The sequence below is a fragment of the Zootermopsis nevadensis genome, unplaced genomic scaffold (genome assembly GCF_977971745.1).
Source record: "Zootermopsis nevadensis isolate Lab colony 2312 unplaced genomic scaffold, Znev_1.0 Znev_ptg000007l, whole genome shotgun sequence".
Lineage (NCBI taxonomy): Eukaryota > Metazoa > Arthropoda > Insecta > Blattodea > Termopsidae > Zootermopsis > Zootermopsis nevadensis.
This window is the reverse complement of record NW_028259139.1, coordinates 9,019,221-9,043,018: the sequence shown is the minus strand read 5'-3', so window position 1 is coordinate 9,043,018 and position 23,798 is coordinate 9,019,221. Positions and strand designations below refer to the sequence as shown.

The 23,798-nt window shown below is 37.4% G+C and overlaps 1 protein-coding gene across 2 annotated transcripts in view; it reads left to right on the top strand.

Moving 5' to 3' along the window:
* Positions 1–23,798, top strand: part of loh (thrombospondin type 1 domain containing lonely heart) — a 237,466-nt gene that overhangs the window by 70,792 nt on the left and 142,876 nt on the right. For both annotated transcript variants that reach the window (XM_087344195.1, XM_022062385.2), the window contains 2 exons: positions 523–601; positions 15,640–15,785. In XM_087344195.1, the coding sequence (XP_087200321.1) occupies positions 15,649–15,785 (137 nt within the window). In that variant the 5' untranslated portion in view covers positions 523–601; positions 15,640–15,648. The remainder of the gene's footprint in view (positions 1–522; positions 602–15,639; positions 15,786–23,798) is intronic.

The following is a 23,798-nucleotide window of genomic DNA, read 5'->3' as shown; positions in this document are numbered from 1 at the left end:
GGAAATTTTAAATTCAAAAGTTGGGATGGCTTCAACTGACATTCTGTAATTGCCAGATTTCTTAAAAATGTCTTTAGTTCCTTCTAGAATCATTAAAATGCACAGAACCCATTTTCCGGTAAAAATGATGGAAGTAGTTAACAAAACATCTTTAATTAGGAGAGATAAAACAAGTGGGGTATAAATGATGTTTGGAGGACCTTTGTGGTCTTTTCTTTGTATGTTAACTCTGGCAATAACTGGACAATGAGGTCAGTAGGGTGAGATTTCAAACAATACATTTTCAAACCCAAATATTAGTTTGAAATACACTTTTCCTACCCTGTTGAATGCAGTTTAGATGAACCTCGACTTTATAGAGTTACGAGGCCTTTTGAACCTATAAGTTATATTCTAAGACATTTCTGAACTTAAAGATGCAAAGCTTTTGCCACAATTTAGCAAAACTTGTTGTTTGGTGCAATTTCTGCTTATTTCTATTTTAAAAGTGAAGTATTTTGATACAGAACTTCTTCTTTGCAGGCTCTTGATCACAGCCACCATTTCTGTTGCGGTTTCACAAACCAAAGAATTAAATGGGAACAAGAAATATCCACTGGAGGTGAGTTTCCTTACATATTTCCATATAAATAATTAAATAATTTATAGTATACCGCTGAAAAATTGTGTTCCAGATTTGCAGCATGATTATGGTACGATCACAAAATAATGACAAAAATTAGACGAACTAAATCGAAAATATACTAGACTTGCGCGGTAGACACCGTATCTAGGCAACGAGTGTACTCGAAGTTGACAGTGGAAGAGTTAATGTCGATGTGTTATCTGTAGTGTATCCTTTTTGCATCTAAATATGGTGACGAAACATAAATCATACAAGGTCGAAATTGCCTTTTCATGAATTTTTCACTCGCCTTTGTAATATTTACAAGTTTCAGAATCAAAGTGTAGCAGCCAGAGTACCTGATCTGCATTCGTGTTATTATTGCAGTAGGCTTCAGTGACAGACTTACACTACATTTTATTATGACTAACTCACTCTATGAATTGGAGTCCATCTTGAGAAGCTAATAGTACACTCAGCTAGTCAACAAGGGCCCCACTTTAAATTTTCCTTTCCTTAGGTCGTACCAAAGAACCATTTTAATTACGAGGTCCTGTGTAACATTTTCTAACTTACTTTTTTTACAGCAGGGAGTTGTTAGTTTCCGCCCAACCCCCAAGCTAGAAGGCCACCAGTGTCAGCTGTCTTGCGACTATTTGTTTAACCCTTTCAAGCCGAAAAAGAGAGAGAGAGATAGGAAGGATAGAGTGAAAGCAAAGAGAAAATTGGTGGGGGAGAAGTGAGCATCTTATAGTTAGAAGATCCCCAGGCAATAACCGCTCGTCCTTCTGGTATGGATAGAGTAAAAGTGAAGTCGTTAGGGCGATAAGTAGTCATAGTTCGCTAGCAGAGACGGCAGAATTTTGATTTGCTGTTTAGTGAATGTTGAGTTAAGTTAATGAGTAAGTAATTTAGGGGCATTCACTGTAAGAGGGTAAAATGTATTAATTTTCCCTGATGCCACTGATGATGACCTCTTGAGGTCGAAACGCGTATGGCAATAGTGTCTAGTATGGTGTTAATAGTTGTTGGTTTGTTTACTCTATATTCTAATACACTACGCGGTAGGCAAAGTTTTAAGGGTAAAATTTGATGAATTTAAATCGGGAGAGCTTTATGAGAAGCATGCAGTGACAACTTCGAACTTGGGGTGTCATCACGAAGGGCCTGTAAATAATATCTAAGAATCCAGTCTGTACCGCAAAGAAAACGCAACTATTCACCATTACAAAGATCAAATGGTAAATACTGTTTTTAAGTTAATAAATGCTGGATACAGTGAGAATCGTATGAAAGACAGAAATATGAATCGAAGACTTAGTGATTATTGAAGCAGGTGGAGTTACCATTTGGCTTTAAAGGGTTAATATTCTCATTTACCCTCCCTATTTGAAGACTGTCTCCATTAGCAGCCTGAGGACACGCCATGTTGTGGCGACAAGAGACCCACTTAACGCGGTTATGTGCTTTATGAAAAGGAAATTTGCCTCGTCTTTTGAAAGGCAAGGAACTTGTTGCGTCAGGTAGATCCAGCGAGCTGCTGAATGAATATAAAGGAATTGTTAAACAGCTTGTTTCAAACTGTCTCTGCTCACGTTGATGGATGTATTGGATTACATGCTTTTAAACAGACCGTCTGTCTGTTCGTTTTTCATTCATGGTAATGCTCCTTATTCTTATATACTTCCATTTGAATTACATATGTGAGAATGTACAATATGCAGCAGATGAATCTATGATAATGCAACATTTCCTTCGACAATGGATTATCATCTGAATTCGTCATATGACGGGCATATTACAATGCGAACGCAAACAATGCCAGTGACAAGCATTGACACGATTTAAGGTTTATCCTCCATGCGTCACTGTATGTCCGATTTATGAAGTAAAAATTACATTTCATAACGCCATCGTATAAGATCTTTCTTTTTTCTTTCAAAAGACGAGTTATTTTCCTGATCTGCAGCGGACAATCAATCGCACAGTTAATTTTGAAAAACAAACAAAATCTATCGAATTATACGACTGAGGAAGAGATATTAATTGTCTTCTAGTAGTAGTATTTGAGGATTTTATGGTTCCGAGAATAAAGATTGTTGTCTTAGGTTTGTAGGACCGAGTAGTCACCAGAACTGACAATAGAGGCAGCAGGGACCTTTGAAATTTCTACAAGACTACACGACGACGCTACAATCCATAAGACAGCCGTCTTAACAGCTGTCTGATGTTCTAATTTTGTTTTAAAGACAATACTTGTCGAACTCCAGGACCATAATTTATTCTTTAGTTACTAATTAACAAGCCTATGACTGTGAAGAGAGAAGTGCTATATAATATTCTTATTGAATTTGGTATACCAAAGAAGCTAGTGGGTCTAATAAAAATGTGCTTAAATGAAACCTGTAGTAAAATTCGAGTAGGTAAATATGTATCTGAGACATTCCTCATCAAGAACGGTCTAAAACAAGGAGATGCTTTGTCTCCCTTGCTCTTTAACTTTGCGCTAGAATACGCCATCAGGAAGGTCCAAGGTAGGCAGGAGGGTTTGCAATTGAATGGGGCACATCAGCTATTGGCATATGCTGATGATGTTAATTTATTGGGGGACGATATAAATACAATAAATAGGAACGCAGAAGTTTTACTAGAGGCTGGTAGACAAGTGGGGCTGGAAGTAAATTCAGAAAAAACTAAGTACATGTTAGTATCTCGTAATCAGAAGACAGGCGGGCAAAATTATCTTAGGGTGGCTAATAAATCCTTTGAAAGGGTTACAAAGTTCAAATATTTGGGAACAACAATAACAAATCAAAATGATACTTGTGAGGAAGTTAGGAGACTAAATTCCGGAAATGCTTGCTACTTCTCAGTCCAAAATATTTTGTCTTCCCGTCTGATTTTTAAGAACCTGAAAATTAAAGTATACAAAACAATAATCTTGCCTGTTGTTTTGTATGGGTGCGAAACATGGTCTCTCACTCAGAGGGAGGAACACAGATTGCAGGTGTTTGAGAATCGGGTGTTGAGGAGGATATTTGGGCCTAAGAGGGAAGACGATGGGGCGTGGAGAAAACTGCACAATGACGAGCTTAAAAATCTGTACTGCTCCCCCAGTATTGTGAGGGTGATTAAGTCGAGAAGAGTGAGATGGGCGGGACATGTAGCGCGCATGGATGGGACAAGAGGTGTGCACCGGGTACTGGGTGGGAAACCTGAAGGGAAGAGACCGCTGGGGAGACCTAGACGTAGATGGGAGGATAATCTCAGGCGGGATCTATGGGAGATAGGAGTTGAAGGAAACTGGATTTTGTTGGCCCAGGACAGGGTCCGGTGGAGGGCTTTGGTTAATTCGGTGATGAACCTTCGGGTTCGGTAAGCCATCTAGTTAGTTAGTTAGTTACTAATTAACTCAATGCTACAGTTTCATGAAATTATTTAGATGGTTAATTAATTTCCCTGCTCTTATGCATTAATGTTCATCATCGTGTACTCAGAAACCCGCCTTTAAACTTATGATAATCCAGTTATACCCATTCGACAACTTGTCAACACTATTTTACTGACATCCATTTTAATATTGTCTCGCGGTTTCACGTAAATATCTAAAATGGTTTCTTCCACTGGTATTTTCGGCCAAAACGTTGTTCTACTTTTCTACGCGATGAAATTCTTCTAAATTTAGTTTACCTAATACTATTTTCTGAGGACTGAAAATTATTAAGCTCCTCATTATATGATTTGATTGTTACGATACTGGGGATACTGGGAACGACCCGTTCTTCAAGTGCCTGAGCACTGCGGGTCCCAACTTTACGTTGGCTTTGATCTATAGACATTCGTTAGGACTCCTTGGACGAGGTGATTGTTACGAACTACATTATTTTCACTTTAGACTTTTCACATAGTCCATGAATGCCCAGAAATTGTTACATTTCAGCTCTTTTCCCGAGTTAAGAATCTCTGCTGTGCTTTCTGGTTACATATGGCGCTGTTATTCAGAAAGTCGGTTATTCTATGAATTAAAATTAGTCTGACTTGTGTTTTATTAACTGCAGCTCGTTCCTAACCTGCACGCTGCTGCTGTTTGTAAGGTTACTGCATGTCTCAATTTTCTGTTGCCCCATGTAAGGCCTACAAATCCCCTGCTGTTCCAGTAATTCTTACAGGTCTGACGTTCTCTTGCGGAGAAGCGTCTACTACTGTGTGTATTAATGTTGGCATGCTCGTAACTTGCTGTCTCCTGCTGCTTTCATGTACTTTCTTCCTACAAACCATCACCAGGAACAGCAGTGTTACGTTAACTTAACCATTAACACTGTATCAATTTATTCCTACGTTTATTTATAATTTCCCTTCCTTCTTTAAGCAGCGGGCAGAGAGAGATGATAAGAAATAATATTATACTGAAGACATAACAGAAGCGAATAGAATGAAACAGACCTACGAATAAATAGAACGGACACACTGAAAGTAATTCCATGTTAATTAATAGTTATTTGGCTCATTAAGAATTTTGTTATATTCACCACCTGAAATGTTATCGCCGTGTTCAAGTAAGTCTCCCGTTGTACCCCTGAGCCAATGAAATTTAGTAACTACCGCCAGATAACATTTTTGTAACCTCCCACCTGGTCGCATTTATTCCACGTGGTATTTTCTCTCGATGATTTAACAATTATTATTTATTACGTCCTTCATGCTTATTACATCTTTTCTATTTGACTATCCTAACAACATAAGTTCAAGAGTGCAAAGTATGAAGTTCCTAATTATATCTCTGTAATTTGTTGAAGTTCTTTGTATCATTTTAAGTCCAGATGTTTCTTCTCAGGTACTATAAACGTTTCTTTTTTAGCGCAGAGTAACATAGAAAGTGTCATACCCTTGAGTCTTAAAACAAATGATAATATTGCAGTTTTTATCATCATTCAGCCCTTGACCTCTTGTGGTTCCAAGGATTAGAAGTGTTTCTCTGTGCCCTTGGTCGGCTGTTTCTGCCTTCTGCCTTTGTTTTTACAGACTCCTAAAGTTCTTAGGTTCTTTCAAAACTATTTGTTTGAGTTGCAGTATGAAGAAATTGCTGTGAAAAATATTTCACTCAGTAGAGGGCTAATGTAGCTAAGCAGCGCACTGAAATCAAACCCTGCATGGAATCTGCGAACATTCTCTGGACCATCCATTCTGCCACTTTTCTCTCTCTTTTCCTCGTGTGATACTTTGGGCTTATTCGCTCCCACGTCCGGTGTGACGTTTAATGATCATAGACCATTAAGTATGTAGACGTCAGTGGCTAATGCTGAAGCCATTATAAAATAAATTCGTCTTTAAACAATTGAAAGATTTAACTTTCGTATCAGGGGACTTTTTTTCTCACGAGCTGAGTTTCCTGAATGTCACTGTAATGAGGATGGAGGAGTCTGTTTGGTACTCCTGTTGAATAAGAGTTAAATATACCTCCGCGGACAATGTCTAACGTAATTGCGGTGTGACCTAATTGCACAGTAGACAGTTATAAAACACGAATGCCCATTATTCTCTACAGACCATCATATATCTGTTAGTATGACGATACAATTCGAAAAGTAGGTCTAAATGTAATTTTTATGAACCTTTCTTTATTTTCTCATACATTATCTTTTTTGTCTTTTGAGTATTAATATTGTGACATCCTTAATATGGTTGCCCCATTGACAGAATGTAGGAAAGTGGATTACAGGTCTGTGATCTAATTTTCGTTCGTTTTCCAGTGAAATTTATAGATGAATGACCAATCAGAATAGCTACATGTATGAATGAGCCACAGGAAAGTGTAGGAAAGGCTGTAAAGATTAAAATGAGTACTATATAACTCACCTAATTCATCAATCACTAACTCTTTATTTTGTCTCATGATTCTGAGTGTAAACATTATTAACCAATTCTTCCTTGCAATGGTGAAGTGCTGTGTATTCTTCGAGGTACGAATTGAATTCTTAAATATTATTTAGACGTGTTTAGACTTCAAAGGGTTAAAATTGAGGGCTGACAAATTCTGTTTTTGATGCGCGTTTTGGTCAGCTATTAATTATATTAATTTCTGAGCTTACGGACAGATACATCAGTGTATCCGGAATTACTTAAGTATTAAAATTGATAAAAATATATTTAAAATGAGGATCAGTTGTTGAAAGAATACATGGAACATTGACTTCATCTCCTGAATGGAGGGAGCTGTAATAATGACTAACAGTGTTCGTACATCTTGATCTCCAAACTTATGGATCCTGTTGTTAAAATTTAATTCATGTTTTAATTTTATTGGAAGAAATGGCCTAAAGTCGTAAATGAAATCGTGGTAGATATAAAGTTGGCTTATAAATAACATACTTTAAAAGTGGTATTGAATTAACGAACTAAGTTCGTTCGTGTGTATATTTTTTAATTTGTGTTCATTGGAAGCCATAAAAACAAGCTAATTTGCACTCAACAAAACTGTGTTTATCGTAATGGTAGTTATAAATAACAGACAAGTGTCTACATTTCTTATCCATAAACTCTTAGCCAAATAACCCAAGCTCAGAGACCACTCTGTTCCCTTACTTTTTCGCAAAGTTTCAGTTAATACGTATAAAACTATAAATAATGTTATTTTATGTGTTGGCATTTCTTTATCTGTAAATTCTATGATGAGATATATTAATATGCCTAAGTCTAAATTTTAAAGCTTAATTCTATCTTCTCGCTCCAATTAACTGACCAAAATACTAATTAAGTAAATTATAATTTACTAAGTTGCCAAGTAATTAATCGTGTAACGAACTTACTGACGGAATAATTGACTGTCCAAGTAGCCAACTCTCCTAAAATTAAATAATTGACTAGCTGGTTATATAATTAACTACCTACCTTGTTAACTGTTTGCACAAAGGAAACTTAAATGTCAATATCCTTCGTGTTTAAAAAAAAAACAATAAATTTTTTGACCAGTGGAATAATGGCCATATCGCGTAAAGTTTGAGCTAGTTCATAGACATGTGTTTGTTCCCTAGTTCTAACATTCATTCTATATTACTGTCATTAATTAATAGAGTATTTTTATAAACAGGCAAGCCAGTTTATATCTTCGGAAGCCCGAAGCTCAACTAAATAGTATATTCATCGCCCTGATGACGGAGGCAGTATGACCTCTGAAACGTTGGTAAACATCGACCAGACTACACAGCGCAACAACCCAGAAGACAGAAATGTTCAACCTCAAATCTTACAACTACATAGTACTTAAAAAATCATCTTCTACTCAAAGAAAACACAGCGTCTCTCCATTACAAAGATCATGTTTAATGTTGTTTAGAGAAATAATCTCTCCTTGTTTTGAGAATCATACGAAACCACAAAACTGCTTTAAAAGCTTAAAGGACGTAGAGAACTCAAGGTTCTTAACAATCTCAATTTATTTTAATTTCATACTTTAAAACCGTCGCATGTCGATCGCAGAGGCCGCTAAAACATTCGGATGGCGGGTTTGAATTCCATTGTAGGAGCGTCTGTGGATGTATATCAGCGTTTTTGTGCTGTTCTGTGTAGACAGAGGTCTTGCGACGGGCTTATCCCCCATCCAAGAAATCATACGAACTATTCAAATTAATGGATGCATAATTTCAGAATTAATTTTGAATTTGTACAGGTCATAATTTGTAATCCTTTAAAGCTATAAAAATGTGAAGGTCCCGAATTTCAGACTGTTATTTGATATCGAATGATTTCAAATAGGCATTCCTTTGATAAACGCCGTCATTACAAAAGATGACTAGTCGAAAGGTTATATTCAGAATAATTTTATTAATTGACTCGGCGAATTCCAACATAATTTAAAGAAACATACTCAGTTGGTAGCTTCCAATTATGACACAAAACATTATAGAAAACTTATATTTCTGGTTTTAAATATTCAATCCTCGTAGATCCATCGTATTGAAAATAGCCATCAGAGGAGATTTGCTGTGAAGAGACCCACCTTATTTTTCCTTCGGCTTAATGTATCGGCGAGCTTTAAGAGATATTATACTTTGACTGTAATTATACTCTTTCAGAGGCAGTTGTAATTACAACTTGTTGTGCAACGCCTTTGGCTTCTGTGGTTATTCTATTCAGTTCCGCGCGGTAATCAGAATTTGAGTCTCCATTCTTATTGGTTTGTAGGGCAAGTCAATTTCTCTGCTTATGTATTTGTTCGCTTATTTGTTTCTCTCTTTCTTTTAATGAGCAAATCTGGCAATTGTGAGGGATATGAGGAAAGGTAGCCAAGTATTTAAAAACGTAACTGAAAGCCCAGATGACTGAAAACCAAGTAGAACTTTTTATTTTTATTTTTTCATATAATTGAAGAAAACTGGAATTCAGACTAAGTAGACGTTCTTTGCACGAAGCGCATTAAATGTGAACATAACAGATAAGTTATGCGTGTTTGTGTGTGGCTGACTGTCCGAATGTATAATATTTTGAATTGATTTCATGAAAAATTGATACAAGGAGTCTTTACTAAAATTTGCCTACGTAATTGAATTTTGAGTCAGTACTATAATTTTTACTTTACTTTAAACGTAACTACAAATTTACCTTTCTTGTCCTGGAACAACAAATGATTCACGAAATAAATTATAAATCTCATAATTCGCATTGAAAGCGTGTATATTTAATAAATGTTAAGGAAGTCAAACGTATAATTCTGTAGTGGGCTATATTTCAGTACTGAATGTTTTAAAGCAGCAATATATTTGGAAACTGAGGCAAAGGTGATAATACGAAGTAGCAAAGAAGACATTTCTAACAAATGACTTACATTCTGATGACATAAACAGTTGATATGACGGAGTACTGTCATAACTAATAATTTAGTATAATTTTCTTTAATTAAGACCTGAAAAGCGTTAAGTGGTAAACGGATCTGTATGAAATAAAATGAAGTTACTATGTTGTTTCTTTGATACAGGAAGTATTAGATGGATGGGTAAAATGACCTGTTTCATAGTTTCCTTACCAATTGAACACATTAAAACAGTGTAGGATCTTCTCTCTTAGCTCTTCTGTCTTAAATATGGCATTTCTTCCTGAAGACGAGGGCTCTTAAGCACATCACTTCACCCACATCGATAGAAGCAATGATACTTTAAAAAAAGCACTCTGAATGAGTGAGGTCATTTGTTGCCACATAAACACTTTAGCAGCCGGCTAGCGCATTATCGTAACTCGTCAAGGATATCTCGTTGTGTATGCCGACAAAGTAGAAGCCGCAGGAAGTCCCATTCTGTTTGATTCAAGTATTAAGAGCACCCAGGAGTCGAACATTTATAGTATTTATGTGGCGTATATTTACTGGTTTTCTGTACATCTCCTCTCCCCCCACCTGAACAAACACCCGCACACACAATTAGTAACATTATTTTGTATCCTTACAACGCCGACTTTAAGAAAAGATCAAAACAAGAGGAGCGTCGAGACATTATATGGACAGTACTCATGAACTGACGCCAAGCGTCGAGACGCCGACGAAAGATTCCACATACTGCGTACACGTACTCAGAGACGGTCGCAGGGAACCGACGCCAATTGTAGCAAGAAAAAGTCGTAGGACTCTGTGGGATTTTATGATTTCGAGGCTTTGAAGATGTCGATCTTGATGTGGGTTGTGACACCATGTACGTGGTCACTGGCGTTTCGGAGGAATGCTTTGCTTCTGTCATCAGGGTTGAACCATTAATAGTGCTGTCATATATATAACGTCTGATAGTCATTATCCCTTCTGATGAGTTGGCCAGCTGGCTTTGATTGCAGAGACATTTAGCGTTCCGTGGATGTAATTTTCTGACGGAAGTGTCAGAGGTAGTTTACGCCTCTCGAGTGACGTAGGCGGAACGGGGAATGAACAGGTAGGGCGCAAGGCTTATACATATGGGGTCAAAAGTTTCGCTGTGCTTGATATGTGGGCTGGGCGGAGAAAACTTGACATTCATTTGTATTTTTTTGGGCGTGTCATATCCTAAGCCTCATGTTTCCGCTTTGTGTTAGATTCTTCTGGATTTTATCAAGAGACATCGTTTGAGTTTATCATTCAAGGTATTTGTTTTATATTAAGATTATTTTGCATTTCATCATATTTTGTGTATTATTTTAAGTATATTTTCTCGGCGGTCGTCTTGTGCGCGTTATATTTGCAATGCTGGGTGAAAGAAACAAATTATAAAGAGCTCGGTATATTATATTTGCCTTCCTTTTATATAAAGTTCGCTGTTGTCTGTTGTTAAACACTTACATCCCATAATGATTCATTTCTCTTTAGATCGCTAATGATACTCTTCAGGGAAGATTCTTAATTATTTCTTCCTTTGTGTCTATTTTTATTCTGCTCTCTTTTTGTTCTACCAGAAACGCATTGGAAATAATAAAGGTGCAGAATAATTTAGTCATGTTTTATCTTGCCCAGCCTTCACTTGTCTGTGTATGAACCACACCTATGAGTCCAACAAGAGTGCGAGACGGACAGGTCATCTACTTGTACTCCTAATATAATAGCCATTGTCCGTCACGCTTGAATATGAGTGCGCGGTTCGTGCGATGCGGAGAAATTGCATTTAATTTCTGACTGTGGCGAATGTGGTAGCAAGAAACGCACACCAGGATATGGCAAAGCCTTTTGTGAGATGTGAAGTCTGGAGTAAGCGCTCGTCGGTTTTGTGTTGCTGCGTTTGGTAGGAATCTGGCTTCGATTGCCGTGAAGATGTTATCATATTATTTTATTTATAAAGGAATTTATATATATATATATGTATAAATTATTCTTCTACTGTCAATGTGAGTTGCAAAGATAATGCTGCAATATATTTTATTATCCTTCAAAATAAAATGCATATTCCCGTCAGCTTTGTTGATACGAAAGTATTTTATTTTTTATGATAGCACATATAATGTACGCTGAATTGATTTGCGACTCTGTATTCTATATGGCCATGTCCATAAAATTACTCCCTACAACTCATTCGTTTGGAATTTTATGAAGATTTTATCAACTTTCGATTCATTATGATAAGTTAGAATCTTAACAAGGCGTTATCCGAGCTCGTTTTGCACTGCCACAAACTGTAACTACTCCCTACGTCGTACAGAGAAATAAGTTGGCCAAGAAGTTGCTTGCTTTTGTAAAATCCGAACTTTCATTGAATGTCTGAGGAAAATCGTGGCATCAGACTCCATCCTGAACAAGTTTAATATAATCCATTCCCTCACTTTGTGTTTCTCGAAGATCGTTGTTATCCTCCCATCTACACTTCCGTCTACCGAGTTATCTCTTCTCTGGGGCTTTCTAAATAAAATTTTATTTCAAGACTACTCTTTTCTGGGATGTTGCGACTTCATGTCCGTAGAACTTGACCGACGTTTCAGAGTTGCTTATCTGTCTCATTGTCCTGATGATAGAGGTATTAATTTCTGAAACATCGATAAATATCTACCAGACTACACCACGCAACATCCCAGAAGCAGCCACTTTCTTATTCGTCGCCATGAGAACCCGAAGTCTCAACACAATTCTTACGTCGTGGAATGTGTTATGTTTTTATTTCTTTACCTCAATAAATGGCTGTAGGTGATTGGTTGATTACAAGTTATGGTTGTCACGGTTTGTGTGTACGCAATTTTCGCTAGTCGACAAGTGGTTTGAAGGTGTCTCATCGAACTGTTTCTGCAGCTCGCTGACTCTGACAGCTGACTGCCGTCTGACCGCTAGTAGTCTTCCCTGGGTGTGGCTGGACACATGTTGTATGTGGAATTACGTATTTAGCGACTCACTAGCGTAAGAACTATCTCGAGTCCACTGATCTGCTGCTACACAAATTACTGGCAACGTCTTGAGAATTTTATACTTTACGTAACACGTGCAGATGTCTGGTGGGGTATCATCTCTTGGGGTTATGTGACGTTTATTGAGATATGTGTTAGTATAATTTATCGATGCCAGGGTAATGCGTCCTAAAAGTGCAGGATACCAAATAATGTCCTCAAAAATCATACTTGTATTGATTTAAAATAGTGTTTATGCAATTCAGACATGAACATAAAGCTGCAATTCTGTTCTAATTAATCAGCAATCATACTTCGGTTGTAATATTTGAACTTTTAGTCCTGTAGTGAGATTTAAGATTATCATGCACCTGAATGCATGGAAGGGAGGTCTTGCACAGAGAAAGCAAACGGTTTACTGCGGTCAGAAAGTTCGATTACGTTCAGTGTTAAATAGTTAACATGATTCTCTGCGTGCAGCATAAATATTTATGCTACACGCAGAGAACATTTCTCCTAAATTTGTATATGTGAATGTATCTATCACAATTTGTGTATATACATCACTGATGCCTGTTTTATGTTTGGTACGTCTGTCTTCGGCTTACGTCTTTCCGGGTTTTCTTTACGTATTCTGTAGTCCATTTTCTGTACTTTATAAGGAAAATTAGAATATTGATCGTGGCAATATGTCGGCTATTAACAAAATAACAGCTGATTCATTTTATGTAATTTTTTTGTTATTACCGTTTCTGAGGGATATACTGCCTTCAAGTTACGAGTCTCTGCCTGCAAGTCCAGAAGAAAGACATCTCTTCGTCTCTGTGAGAATCTCACGTCTCGTCTTTGTACAGATTTCGCATACAAAGTTGAGGATTGCCTCAGGTGTACTCGGAAAATAAGTTATTCTTGTTTCTATCATTTGCCTTGTACTAATTTTGTCTTAGAACGAACAGAAGGGAGAAAATTGTAGTCTGGTTCCTAATTACCTAATTTGCAATTCTGCATATATCGTTTGCATTAATGTTCCTTTATTGTAAATGCACACCCATTATTGTAGCCTGAATCTTTAATGGAAATTGCTGTTGGTATTAATTATTTCACTTGTACTTTGTTGAATGTTTAATATACTTAAATATAATTAAAATGTTGGAGGTCTTATTAAAATAAATATGTTGTGACATTTACTACAAATTTTTGTACTGCACTGCATTTTTTAAAGGAAATTTTCAAAATTGGATTTGAGATTCTTGTAAAGTTTTATATTACCGATATGAAGAAAAATGTAATTTGCCGTTGTATTTTCGCGGATGGTTCCATTGCTAGTTGTACCTTAAAGCTTTAATTCCGAAAGTTATTTGCACGGGTAATTATTTAGCGAGATACTTCAGAAATCTCGTTTAAAAACATGTAAGGTGTTTGTGGATGTTATTATTATCAACCTAATTGATTCAAAATTTAAATTGGTCTGTGTATTTATGTAAAACTCTTCAATATCAAATTTCGAAAAAATTTGACCTGAGGTACTCGAACTGAAATATAGGGACAGACAAGAGGACGATCACAATGTTCTGTATATATTTAGTTTGTGTAAAGAACTTATAATTATCTCGACTTAAAAACTACTTTTCAGAGATCACTCACCAAACAAAATTTCCATGCTTATGTAGAGACATGTGATACAGTTCTTTTTTAACCTTATGTGCCACATCTTGGTGGAATGGGGGCCCTGAAACTGTGAATTACATGGCGTCAAACAGCGCCCTGTAATTTTGTCGCTGAGTGAAATGGTTTAAGTACAAACGTTGTGTGACATCTCGCATCCGGAGTATTGTGAAACCTGCCATTTTCATCCTCCCTGGTTGAGTGATAGAGCGCGCGCCTCTGGCTAGGTGTGGGTCTTCATGCTAGCTGGGCTCAGCTGAGGTTCCACCCAGAATTGTGGATTCTGCCACTACGTCTCTGGGTGTAAATATTAGCTCCGTGCTCAGAGTTTATTTCGGGTACATAGTCACAATCCCAGAAATGTCTCATTGTGAGTAGAAATTTGGAATAAATGGAAAGACCGACAGAAAATACTTGTTTTCAGCAGTGAAAAATGTTACACTTGAAGGACGTAACACTTTGAAAAACTAACGAAATTTTTAGGCGTTTTTTACGCTCTAGCGTCAGCGAATTACACCTTAGGGTCTATTTATATAGGAAGGTAAAGATAACGACACGAGCCCTTGCTGATTTTTCAGAAAATATTATTCAACGTTTTCCAAAGGAACTGTTTATATCGACTCTGAGCTCGTCCGTTCCACGAACGAGTCTCGCCCAACTTACGTCTCCAACGATATTTTTCCTAAACAGTTCCATTGAAAAACGTTGAATAATATTTTCTGGAAAATCGGCAAGGGCTCGTGTCGTTATCTTTACGTTCCTATATAAATAGATCCTTATGGTCTCGTCCATATCTATCTGCGTTCTTCCTGCGGAGGTAGGCTTCATGCATGATCGGTGGAGAGGGGATTGTTGTGTTGCAGTGAGGAGATGTCATTGGTTGAACACATTGTTGAGCAACACTGACTTCGGACCACGGTGTAAGAATGACCAAATGCGAAACAGTGGCTTCGGATTACATGAGTACAACAATGACCTACGTGATGTGGCGTGAAGAATCCGTGTTGAATGTTAGTGGAGTCGAAAGGTTACGCCTTGTTATTCTTTATATAAATTTGGTGAGATTTGAGGTTTTCAAGGCAACGGATATCAAGATTCTTATCTTCTGAGATGTAGCACCGTATAGTCTCGTAGATATTGACCGACGTTTCAGGAGATTAACTAATCAGGGTGGCAGTAAATTCCTCTGATATTTCAGCCTATGTATGTCAGACTACACTGTACAGCATCCCAGAAGACAGATATATTTATGTCCGTCTTTTAAAATGATGATTCCTTTTCAATAGAAGAAAGGCCTGCTTATGAAATGAGAGTGTACCTAATAAATTCTATTAAGAATGGAAAGTGTATGAGTGTGTTCGTTCGAAGTTTTTCTCGTCAGTGTTGTAAGTCTGTCTTAAAAGCTACGACTTCCTGTTGTAGGTGTAGCAAATGAAACTGTGATGTACATGTTTTTGATACTAAATAGTCTGAATTTTTGTTAGTGTCTCATTGTTTATTATTTATGTAGTGTAATTACTCCTGTGAACTGAACGAATTTACCTTTGTTGTTCCAGGTACATCAGATGTTTCAGCAGAAGTTGAACAGGAATCCTGTTACTGTAGGCATGTGGTCATCGTGGTCCCACTGGAGTCCTTGTACCAGGTCCTGTGGGGGCGGAGTTGCAATGCAGAGCAGATACTGTAACAATCAGGAACAGATGTGAGTACTTGCCGTTCACTGTTTCTGCATGCCAACACTTTGGTGTTGTGTCTTTGCAAAATAATAATTTTTTTCCCTTATGGCTATCGCGGTAATAATACTTTCTGGAGTTAACGGCGCGCCAAGAGAACGTGCATACGTATTTTTTGAATATCCTATGTCTCAGTTTATTGTTGGTGTAACTTAAGTGACCTTCGCCACGCTTCCAGAGGATTTATTGGTTATTTTTATTATTATTTGTCAAACGAGTCATAAATACATAGTCCTATTTAGTTTATTTTTAGACCAATGTCCTTACTGATTTATAATAGGGTTTCTCTTTTTTATTTGTGGTATTTAGGTATTCACATAATAGCGTGATAAAAATAGACCATAGCTAATTTGTATCTCTGCTTATGAACTTAGCCATGAAGACGTATGGGGAGGTGGAAATGAAAATCTACTTAATCTTAGGACTAGATGGAGAGTTGATTAGTTTCACACTCCGACTGTTTTACCCCCCGGTATCATTTGGATAATAGGTTGGATCGATCTCAGAAACGGTCTGGTCGCGTTGTCGAAGTGAGAAGTTTTCTACCCTTCGCGATGTCGAGGGAATTGATCGTCGCTTGTTTGTCTCGAAGGTCTTAGACAAACGATGGTAATACGCGCTACGATAGTCTTCTTCTGGGATTGAATTCCTGCCTGGGAGGAAAAAATAGGGCTAAATCACTCGACATCTTGTGGTTCTGAAACACGACCGTCCGCGTGTTAAGCATCAGGAAAGTTGATCTGTAACAGAGAAGTTGGTAGCTGTGAAACTAACCGTGTTACACATGTGCCTGTAGACAATCAGCAGATGGCTTCAACGTGCAAGATACCGGATTCCATTTTACATTAAGTGGAAACATACGGGAGACCTTCGTCCATGTTTCTTTAATGCTAGATTTGTATTACACTTCTCCCCAGTATTTTATTAAACGCAAGTGATCATGTTGTTGCCAGCATCCGTGGCCATGCGAACAGTCTCGTATTCTGGAATTTGTGGAGTTTTTAATGGCGGTGAGTATGAAGATTTCTGTCTTCTGGGCTGTTGCGCTGTGTAGTCTGGTAGAGATTTGCCGACGTTTCAGAAGTGCTTACTGTGTCTAACATTAGGGCGACAAGCAACTGTGAAACGCCAGGAAACTTCTTTCAGACTACACAATTTAACAGCCGAGAAGACAGCCATTTTGTACTGGCCGCTGTGAGAACATAAAATCTCACGAAAGATTTTTGAACCATTTCTTTCTTTTAGATAAGACTTTGTTGTCGAGCGCTTTACATGACGTCGTGAGTAGGTTTTATCTCAAATACTTGCGAAACATTTCTTGAAATGATTTTTTATTTTGTTAGGTTAAACATGAAAAATGTTTGTTTAAATTGATTTTTATTGACTTGTTAAATATTGACTACTAATTAATTTAAACTTATCATTATGATCATACATGACATTGTGTGAAATTCAGGTCAATTTTCTCCCTCCGTTTAGCGCGTATCAACTGCATTTTTTTATATTTTCAGTTCAAGAAGTCAAATGTTTGGTAATTTAAAATAATCTAAAGCCGTTTCTTACAAAAAATTTCAGATTTTAAACTTTCAATGTGATAAAGGACAAGATAAAATTGGTGATTAGTAAATGCAAGTGCGATATTTTTCTAAAAAAATTTCGTTACTTTCCGTAATATCACAGGCCTGAGACTTAGAATTCCTTTAAAGCATTGAATACACGATCTCGTATTACCAGTGATTTATTCTCAGTTTGGACAGCTTCAAGAGAAAAGAATACTAACCAGATTCGTGTGATGTTTAACCACAAACACTTCCACTTACCACAGTTGATGTCAGTGTTGAAAGATGTGCCAGTTTGCTATTAAACATTAGCTTAGGTCTGACTATTGGAATAGATCAATTAATAGCATTCCAGAATGAGGTCAAATATAAACACGCCTTCTTCCTGTTTAAAGTTGTTGCAATGAACTTACGTCGGCAATGCCTGACTGGTATATCAATCAATTTGCAAGTTAACTCAGCGAGAGAGATTCCATGCTCATCTGAAATGTTAGAGCTGATCACCATAAAGGGTTGCCACTGGACCCTATCTTGAGCCATCTGAATCCTGTCCATTGTCCCATAACTTATTTCCGTAAGTTAATTTTAATTTTATCATCTGTTTTATGAGTCTTTCAAGTCATGTGCTGTACATATTCAACCCCATCAACAGAAGTTTACCTGTTAAAGTCGTTCTGAGATATTTTAATTTAGCCACGTTTTCAAAGGTTTTTGTATCAGATTTCCTTAAGTTATTTTTCCTGCATTCTATTTAGTGTGTGTACGAAATATGTTCTGTGTCACGAATAATTGATAACTACAGAATTTTTCTTAAAATTAGCACCAAAATCTCCTCGTTTCGGTGTGACCCTGTTTGTTACCCCAAACAAATATAATTACCCAACTCTGGTGTAGACTGGAGCCTTGTGTTTCTTCAGAAGTAACGAGTCCTTCCAAATACGTAGCTGTGTTCACACGCCGTTTCTGTCCTGTGTTTGTTTACCGTGTCATCAGAATTCATAACTTTAACGAGTTTGTGGAGACAAATATAATCTGATTTGTTATTGTCACAGAAACCGTGGAAAAAGCCACGGATTTGTTGAGGTGACATTAGTCCAGTGTTGCCACTGGGCACTGCAAATTCAAATTTCCCAATCGCACTAAAAAATATTTACCTTTTATCTTCGGCTTGCGTTACTTTTGGGACACACTGTAGTTGTAATAATTTATTTGTACAACAGTTTGTGTAATAATTTATAATTTTGACTAGTTATTTTTTGTCTGAATACGATACGCATTTTTTGAAAGTATCTAATACAAATACGCGTTAAATTTTAACTACGTATCGTGATTGTTCTGTTATGGACCACCCAAGATTAGTATCGTCCAGTTACTTAAACCCAGTAAGCATGTAACTTCAGTCGGATTTCCTCGCTTCATTAGTTCCACCTGCCTTCACTGCTTTTATGGCTGGCCGAATCCATCGGCAGCGAACCGTTTAATGACTGTGTTTTAACTGCACAAGTTAACATGGCATTAAATAAGATGATGACGATTAATGCTAAGTATATAAGGATTTGTAAGAATACGAGCAGATCTATTCGAAGGTACGGCCATATAATTCCTTTGTTGAGTCAGACATGAAAACCTCACGTAGTTTCGTACATGAACGACGTCGTATAACAGAGTACTTCCTGAATACAAGTCTGAGACATTACCAATAGACCAGTCTATTACATAATATTTCCTGGTTTATTTAAACCTTTATATTGTAGTAGTGACTTGGGTTTGACTTGTCATATGCTTAAATGTCCAATACCTCAGAATTTTGTTGGTGTAAAACATTTATGAATTTTGCATGATTCTCGTAATAAAGACTGATTATTTCTGTAAATGACTTCATCAATTAATATTTGTAACGAAGACCCGTTGTTCTATTTGAAGTAGGAAATAATTTTTAAGTGTTGTTCAGATAAGTTTTAGATGTTTCATAGGATTAAAACACATTATCGATTACATTGGGAGTTCTAAAAATAAACTTGTCTTTACCTGGATCCAGATATACGAGAATTATTAAAATACCTCAGACATTTTAACCGGATTCTGGGCCGGAAACTAGACCAATGATATCTCGAGTACGAAACAGGAGTTTTGCAATTTAAGACCCAGTTATAACTATATATACCACCTATTTCAATATTAAATAACTCTGCATTTCACTCGCAGAATACATTAATACGTTTGGTGAACATCGATTTTTTCCCTTAACCAACATTAACCAGCTGATTTTTGTGGTGGTGAAGTGTTTTATTTCAGAAAGAAGTGAGTATTCAATTGTTTTTTGTTTATCGGAAGTGCAAGCGGGCAGTCTGATGAACTTGATAGGCGAAAATTTCTCTCTGTTCTCCCTCCGTCGTTAGTATCTCTTATTACCCTACCCTTACGTCTGCGTCACTCTTATTTATTTATTTGGCTTTAAAGGGACTTGGGTAACGTTTAGTTGAACGTATAGTTATTATATTTACAAAACAGATTTAATTTAATCGTAAATGCTAAATTTATCAAGCAAAATAACAACAGTGAATGCGTACAGACTTTGTCCTTTGTTTTTATTTACGGACATGAACGCATTAAGGGGACAGACAGACAGACCGACTGACTCCAGTGGTTTGGCATTGAATAATTCGCAACTTGACCCTCAAAAAATTGACTTAATGGACTGAGTCGCTGGATGCTGCAGAAGCTAGGCAGACTGCTGGTTGCGACAGCATCGCATACCAAATTTAATTAGAAGCGACTTCCACTAGACGCAGAACATAGCCGCTCTGAAATGGCTGGATGAACATCCGAATTCCATCTGCCTGCTGTTACAGCATACAACGATGCCAGCAGAGAAAAATAAGATGTGGGCGTGTCCCATCCGTACATTAACACACACAAATGTTACAGTTAACCATGACGTCATTAATTGTTATTTATTTCATGTTCTATAAAGGCGTTAACCTAACGTTTCGGTACAGTGGTTAGAACTCTGGTTCGTATTCAGAAGAAGGTCGAGGGTTAGAAACGTAGTTTCTGTTCTTGTCTTGTTTGGAGATTTCATTGTAGTCTTATGGTTATATATTAAAGTTTCAAGGCCACATGTTTCCTCATCTTCAGCTTTGAAGATGGAGGGAATTCGTTTATACGAAACGTCGGCTTATAATCACAAGATTACACGGTGCAACGATCTAAATGTGGGTTTCTTGATTCTTTCTGAACAGATTCGGGGATATTTCCTTGAAATAAGTTACCATATCGCGACAGTAGTGGCAGTAACAGTTGTAGTAAGGTAGGAGCTGCTACCAATTTGCATGGTTCAAGACCGATGAATGTCTTGAGCTTGTCCCCGTCCACACGTCTCGTAAGTCATCAGTACAGCTTTGCTACGCTGGGAGTTCTGAACTGTCTTCATAGGGTTTTGCTGTGACCTTGAAGTTTGCAATTTTATGACTACTACATTACTTGGAAAGAACGTATGAAATAAACGTTGTGAAGACAAACCCTTTATGTTAAAATTTAGGCTCCTGAAGAGCTGTCGTTGACCCTCACTAAAACACGAATTCAGTGTACAAACATTTCAACCAACATAATATAGTATCACTTAAAAATTTATGTTTATAGCAACATAAAATATATTTTATTCGGTTTCTAAAATATTGCGCCTAATTTCCATAAGCTTGTCATGAAAGACAAGAGTGTGGACTTTTGGAACATGCGGCCATAGTCTTTTAAGCTTGGACTTGACGTGGTCTTCTGGTATCCCAGCTTCCGTAACAATGGTCTGCCAAACATTTATAGCGATTATAAATTATGTGGGTCGGTCGGAAAGTTACGTGGCTGATACAAGTGAAATGCTACCAAAGGCCGGGAGCACTGAGCTACTGTTTTATTATCGTGTTTAAGTATCTGCTGTTCTTGGAAAACCCATGGAACTGCAAAACCGCGTTACGCAAAGTGCAGATCTTATGGATAAAATGGGGTTAGGGGAACCAAATATTGCTACGATAATTTTTGGTGCTATAGAAGGATGTTGAAAATTAAGTGGAGTGATGAAGTACGAAATGAGCTGGTCTTAGACAGGACAGGCGAAGGAAGGAGTCTATGGAAAAATCTTAGGAGAAGAAAAGATAGGATGGTGGGACACATTCTGAGGCACCCAGGATTGGTTAATTTGGTAATGGAAGGAACAGTTCAAGGGAAGAATTGTAGGGGGAGACAAAGATTGGAATATGTGACGCAGATTTTTGAGGATGTGGAAATGAAGAGATTGGCGCAAGTTAGGCGAAGATGGAGGACCGCATCAAACCAGTCGAAAGACTGACGACAAACAAGCAAAACAAAGCAAAACCACTTTTCGCAAACCCGCGAACAAGGAGTGTCTGTAGTAAACTATCAGTGGCCTCTTCTCTCTTTTATGTTTGTAAACTGATTATGTCGTTGTGTATCATTTAGTGTCCTGAATAAGTTGAGACTAATGCAGTCTTCTGACAGTATCATCTCGGGACTAGATACAATTTGGACCATGTTACACATAAACCTACCGCTGGGCAACACAATGTATGAGGACGCTAATAGGATAAGTGTAAGTCGTGTTCTTGGGTGACAGAACATGTTGGTGATCTGAAAGAACGTTTCTCTGCTGAAGAGGAAACAGTGTGACCCTCTGGTGATTTAACGGGGTGTGGTGGAAAACGCCCTAGTTCTGTTGTATGTGGCCAATATGTACTTGATGAAGGGTGATTGGTTTGTTGTTTAACAGATCTGTGCAATAGTTACGGACATGCCGAAATTAGATTTTGGATATGGAATTTTTAATATAGATCAGTAGCTATGTTAGATTATACCTGTTGAAATTCTGTGTGTCATGGCAAGCTATAACAGAAGACCTGTTGAAGAATAGGGTTCCCAAGATGACCCAAGGGTCAAGAACCCTTCCTGGCACAATTTATAGAAGTAATAGCCACCTTTCTGTATATTTAACAATATTTATTTATGAATAAATTATCATAGTGTAGGCTCAGATGTAGATTTTATTTAATTGTTTGCAAATTACTGTAGAGTTACGTATTATTTATAACTTTTCCTGCAGCAGCTTATATCTGACACAATTTTTACTGGAAAACTTACAATTTTTTTATGACTTTGAAGTCAGTAGCTTGTTCGTAAGCAGCGGACAGGATACGAATCGCGATTTTTTCCAAGTCGTTCAGATTAAAGTAAATAAAGATGAAATTGTAATAATGTCAACAAATTAACACATAATTTCGTGGGCCTGATTATAAGTGGTCTCGGGCTGGATGTGACACACGGGCCGCCAGTTAAATCAATCTGTTCTAGACGGCACACTGACCCCTGAGATTGACTGGATTTAAGCGTCAACGTATTGCTGTTTGTAATGGGTAAGTCTTCGTGTAGGGAAAACACAGTCCCCTGTTATTTCCTTCTGTACATAACATATTGGATGGTGTGAAGATAATTTCGTGTGGAACAGGACGAGGAAACAATAGCTAAAGAATATCGGAATAAAAATGGTAAGAGAATGAAATGTAAACAAAAAGACGTAACGTGACGTAGAAGAGGTTAAAAACAATAGACTTCTGGGGAAGGGGGGGGGGGGTATTATGTAGTACGATCGAAAGGTTATTCGGATGTGGGAAAGAATACCCTTCATCCCATCTTAACAACGGCTTGTTTTTGTGATTGGTAGACTTATAACTATAGTATTACAGCAATACGTGACGACGTTGCGTCAAATCAACTGACTAGTCTGTCAGACGATTTCATTTTTCCACCATCCAAAGATAAGAAATCTCCAACTTATAATGGGAACAAAGCTGTTTTATGCGATCAAAGATTGTTCCCATCTCAATTTTTTATTATGAAATTGATACCCTTCGAAGATGCTAATGGGCCTAAGCAGCACAGCAAGTTGATTAACTGACTATGGACTAAAATACCAGGATTCGGTTCCCGAAACGGACAGATTTTAAAAATCCTTCGTTAAATTGCGTTCGTGTTGTTCTCACTCCATAATTTCGCACAGCCGCCATTTTAGTATCGTTTCACTCACTGTGTGGTTTAGGATATTCTTTGAAAAGTCGATTGTACACTCGGTTTGTCAAAGAACAGCTCGTGCCACATTTCCCGCCCACCTCATCTTGCTCGATTTAATCACCCTAACAACATCAGGTGAGGAGTACAGGCCTGTTAGAGAAGTTTATAATTCTTAAATTAAAATGCATGAATAGGAGGTGCCTTCAGATAACATAAACTCCCAGGAATCATGGAAGTTTGTACAGCCTGTGCTCATATGTTAAATTCCATAATTTAATCAGGGAACCGACAGGTGGATAAGTATGAATAAAATTAAACTCGCTAATAGGATAATGATGAATGAAGTTT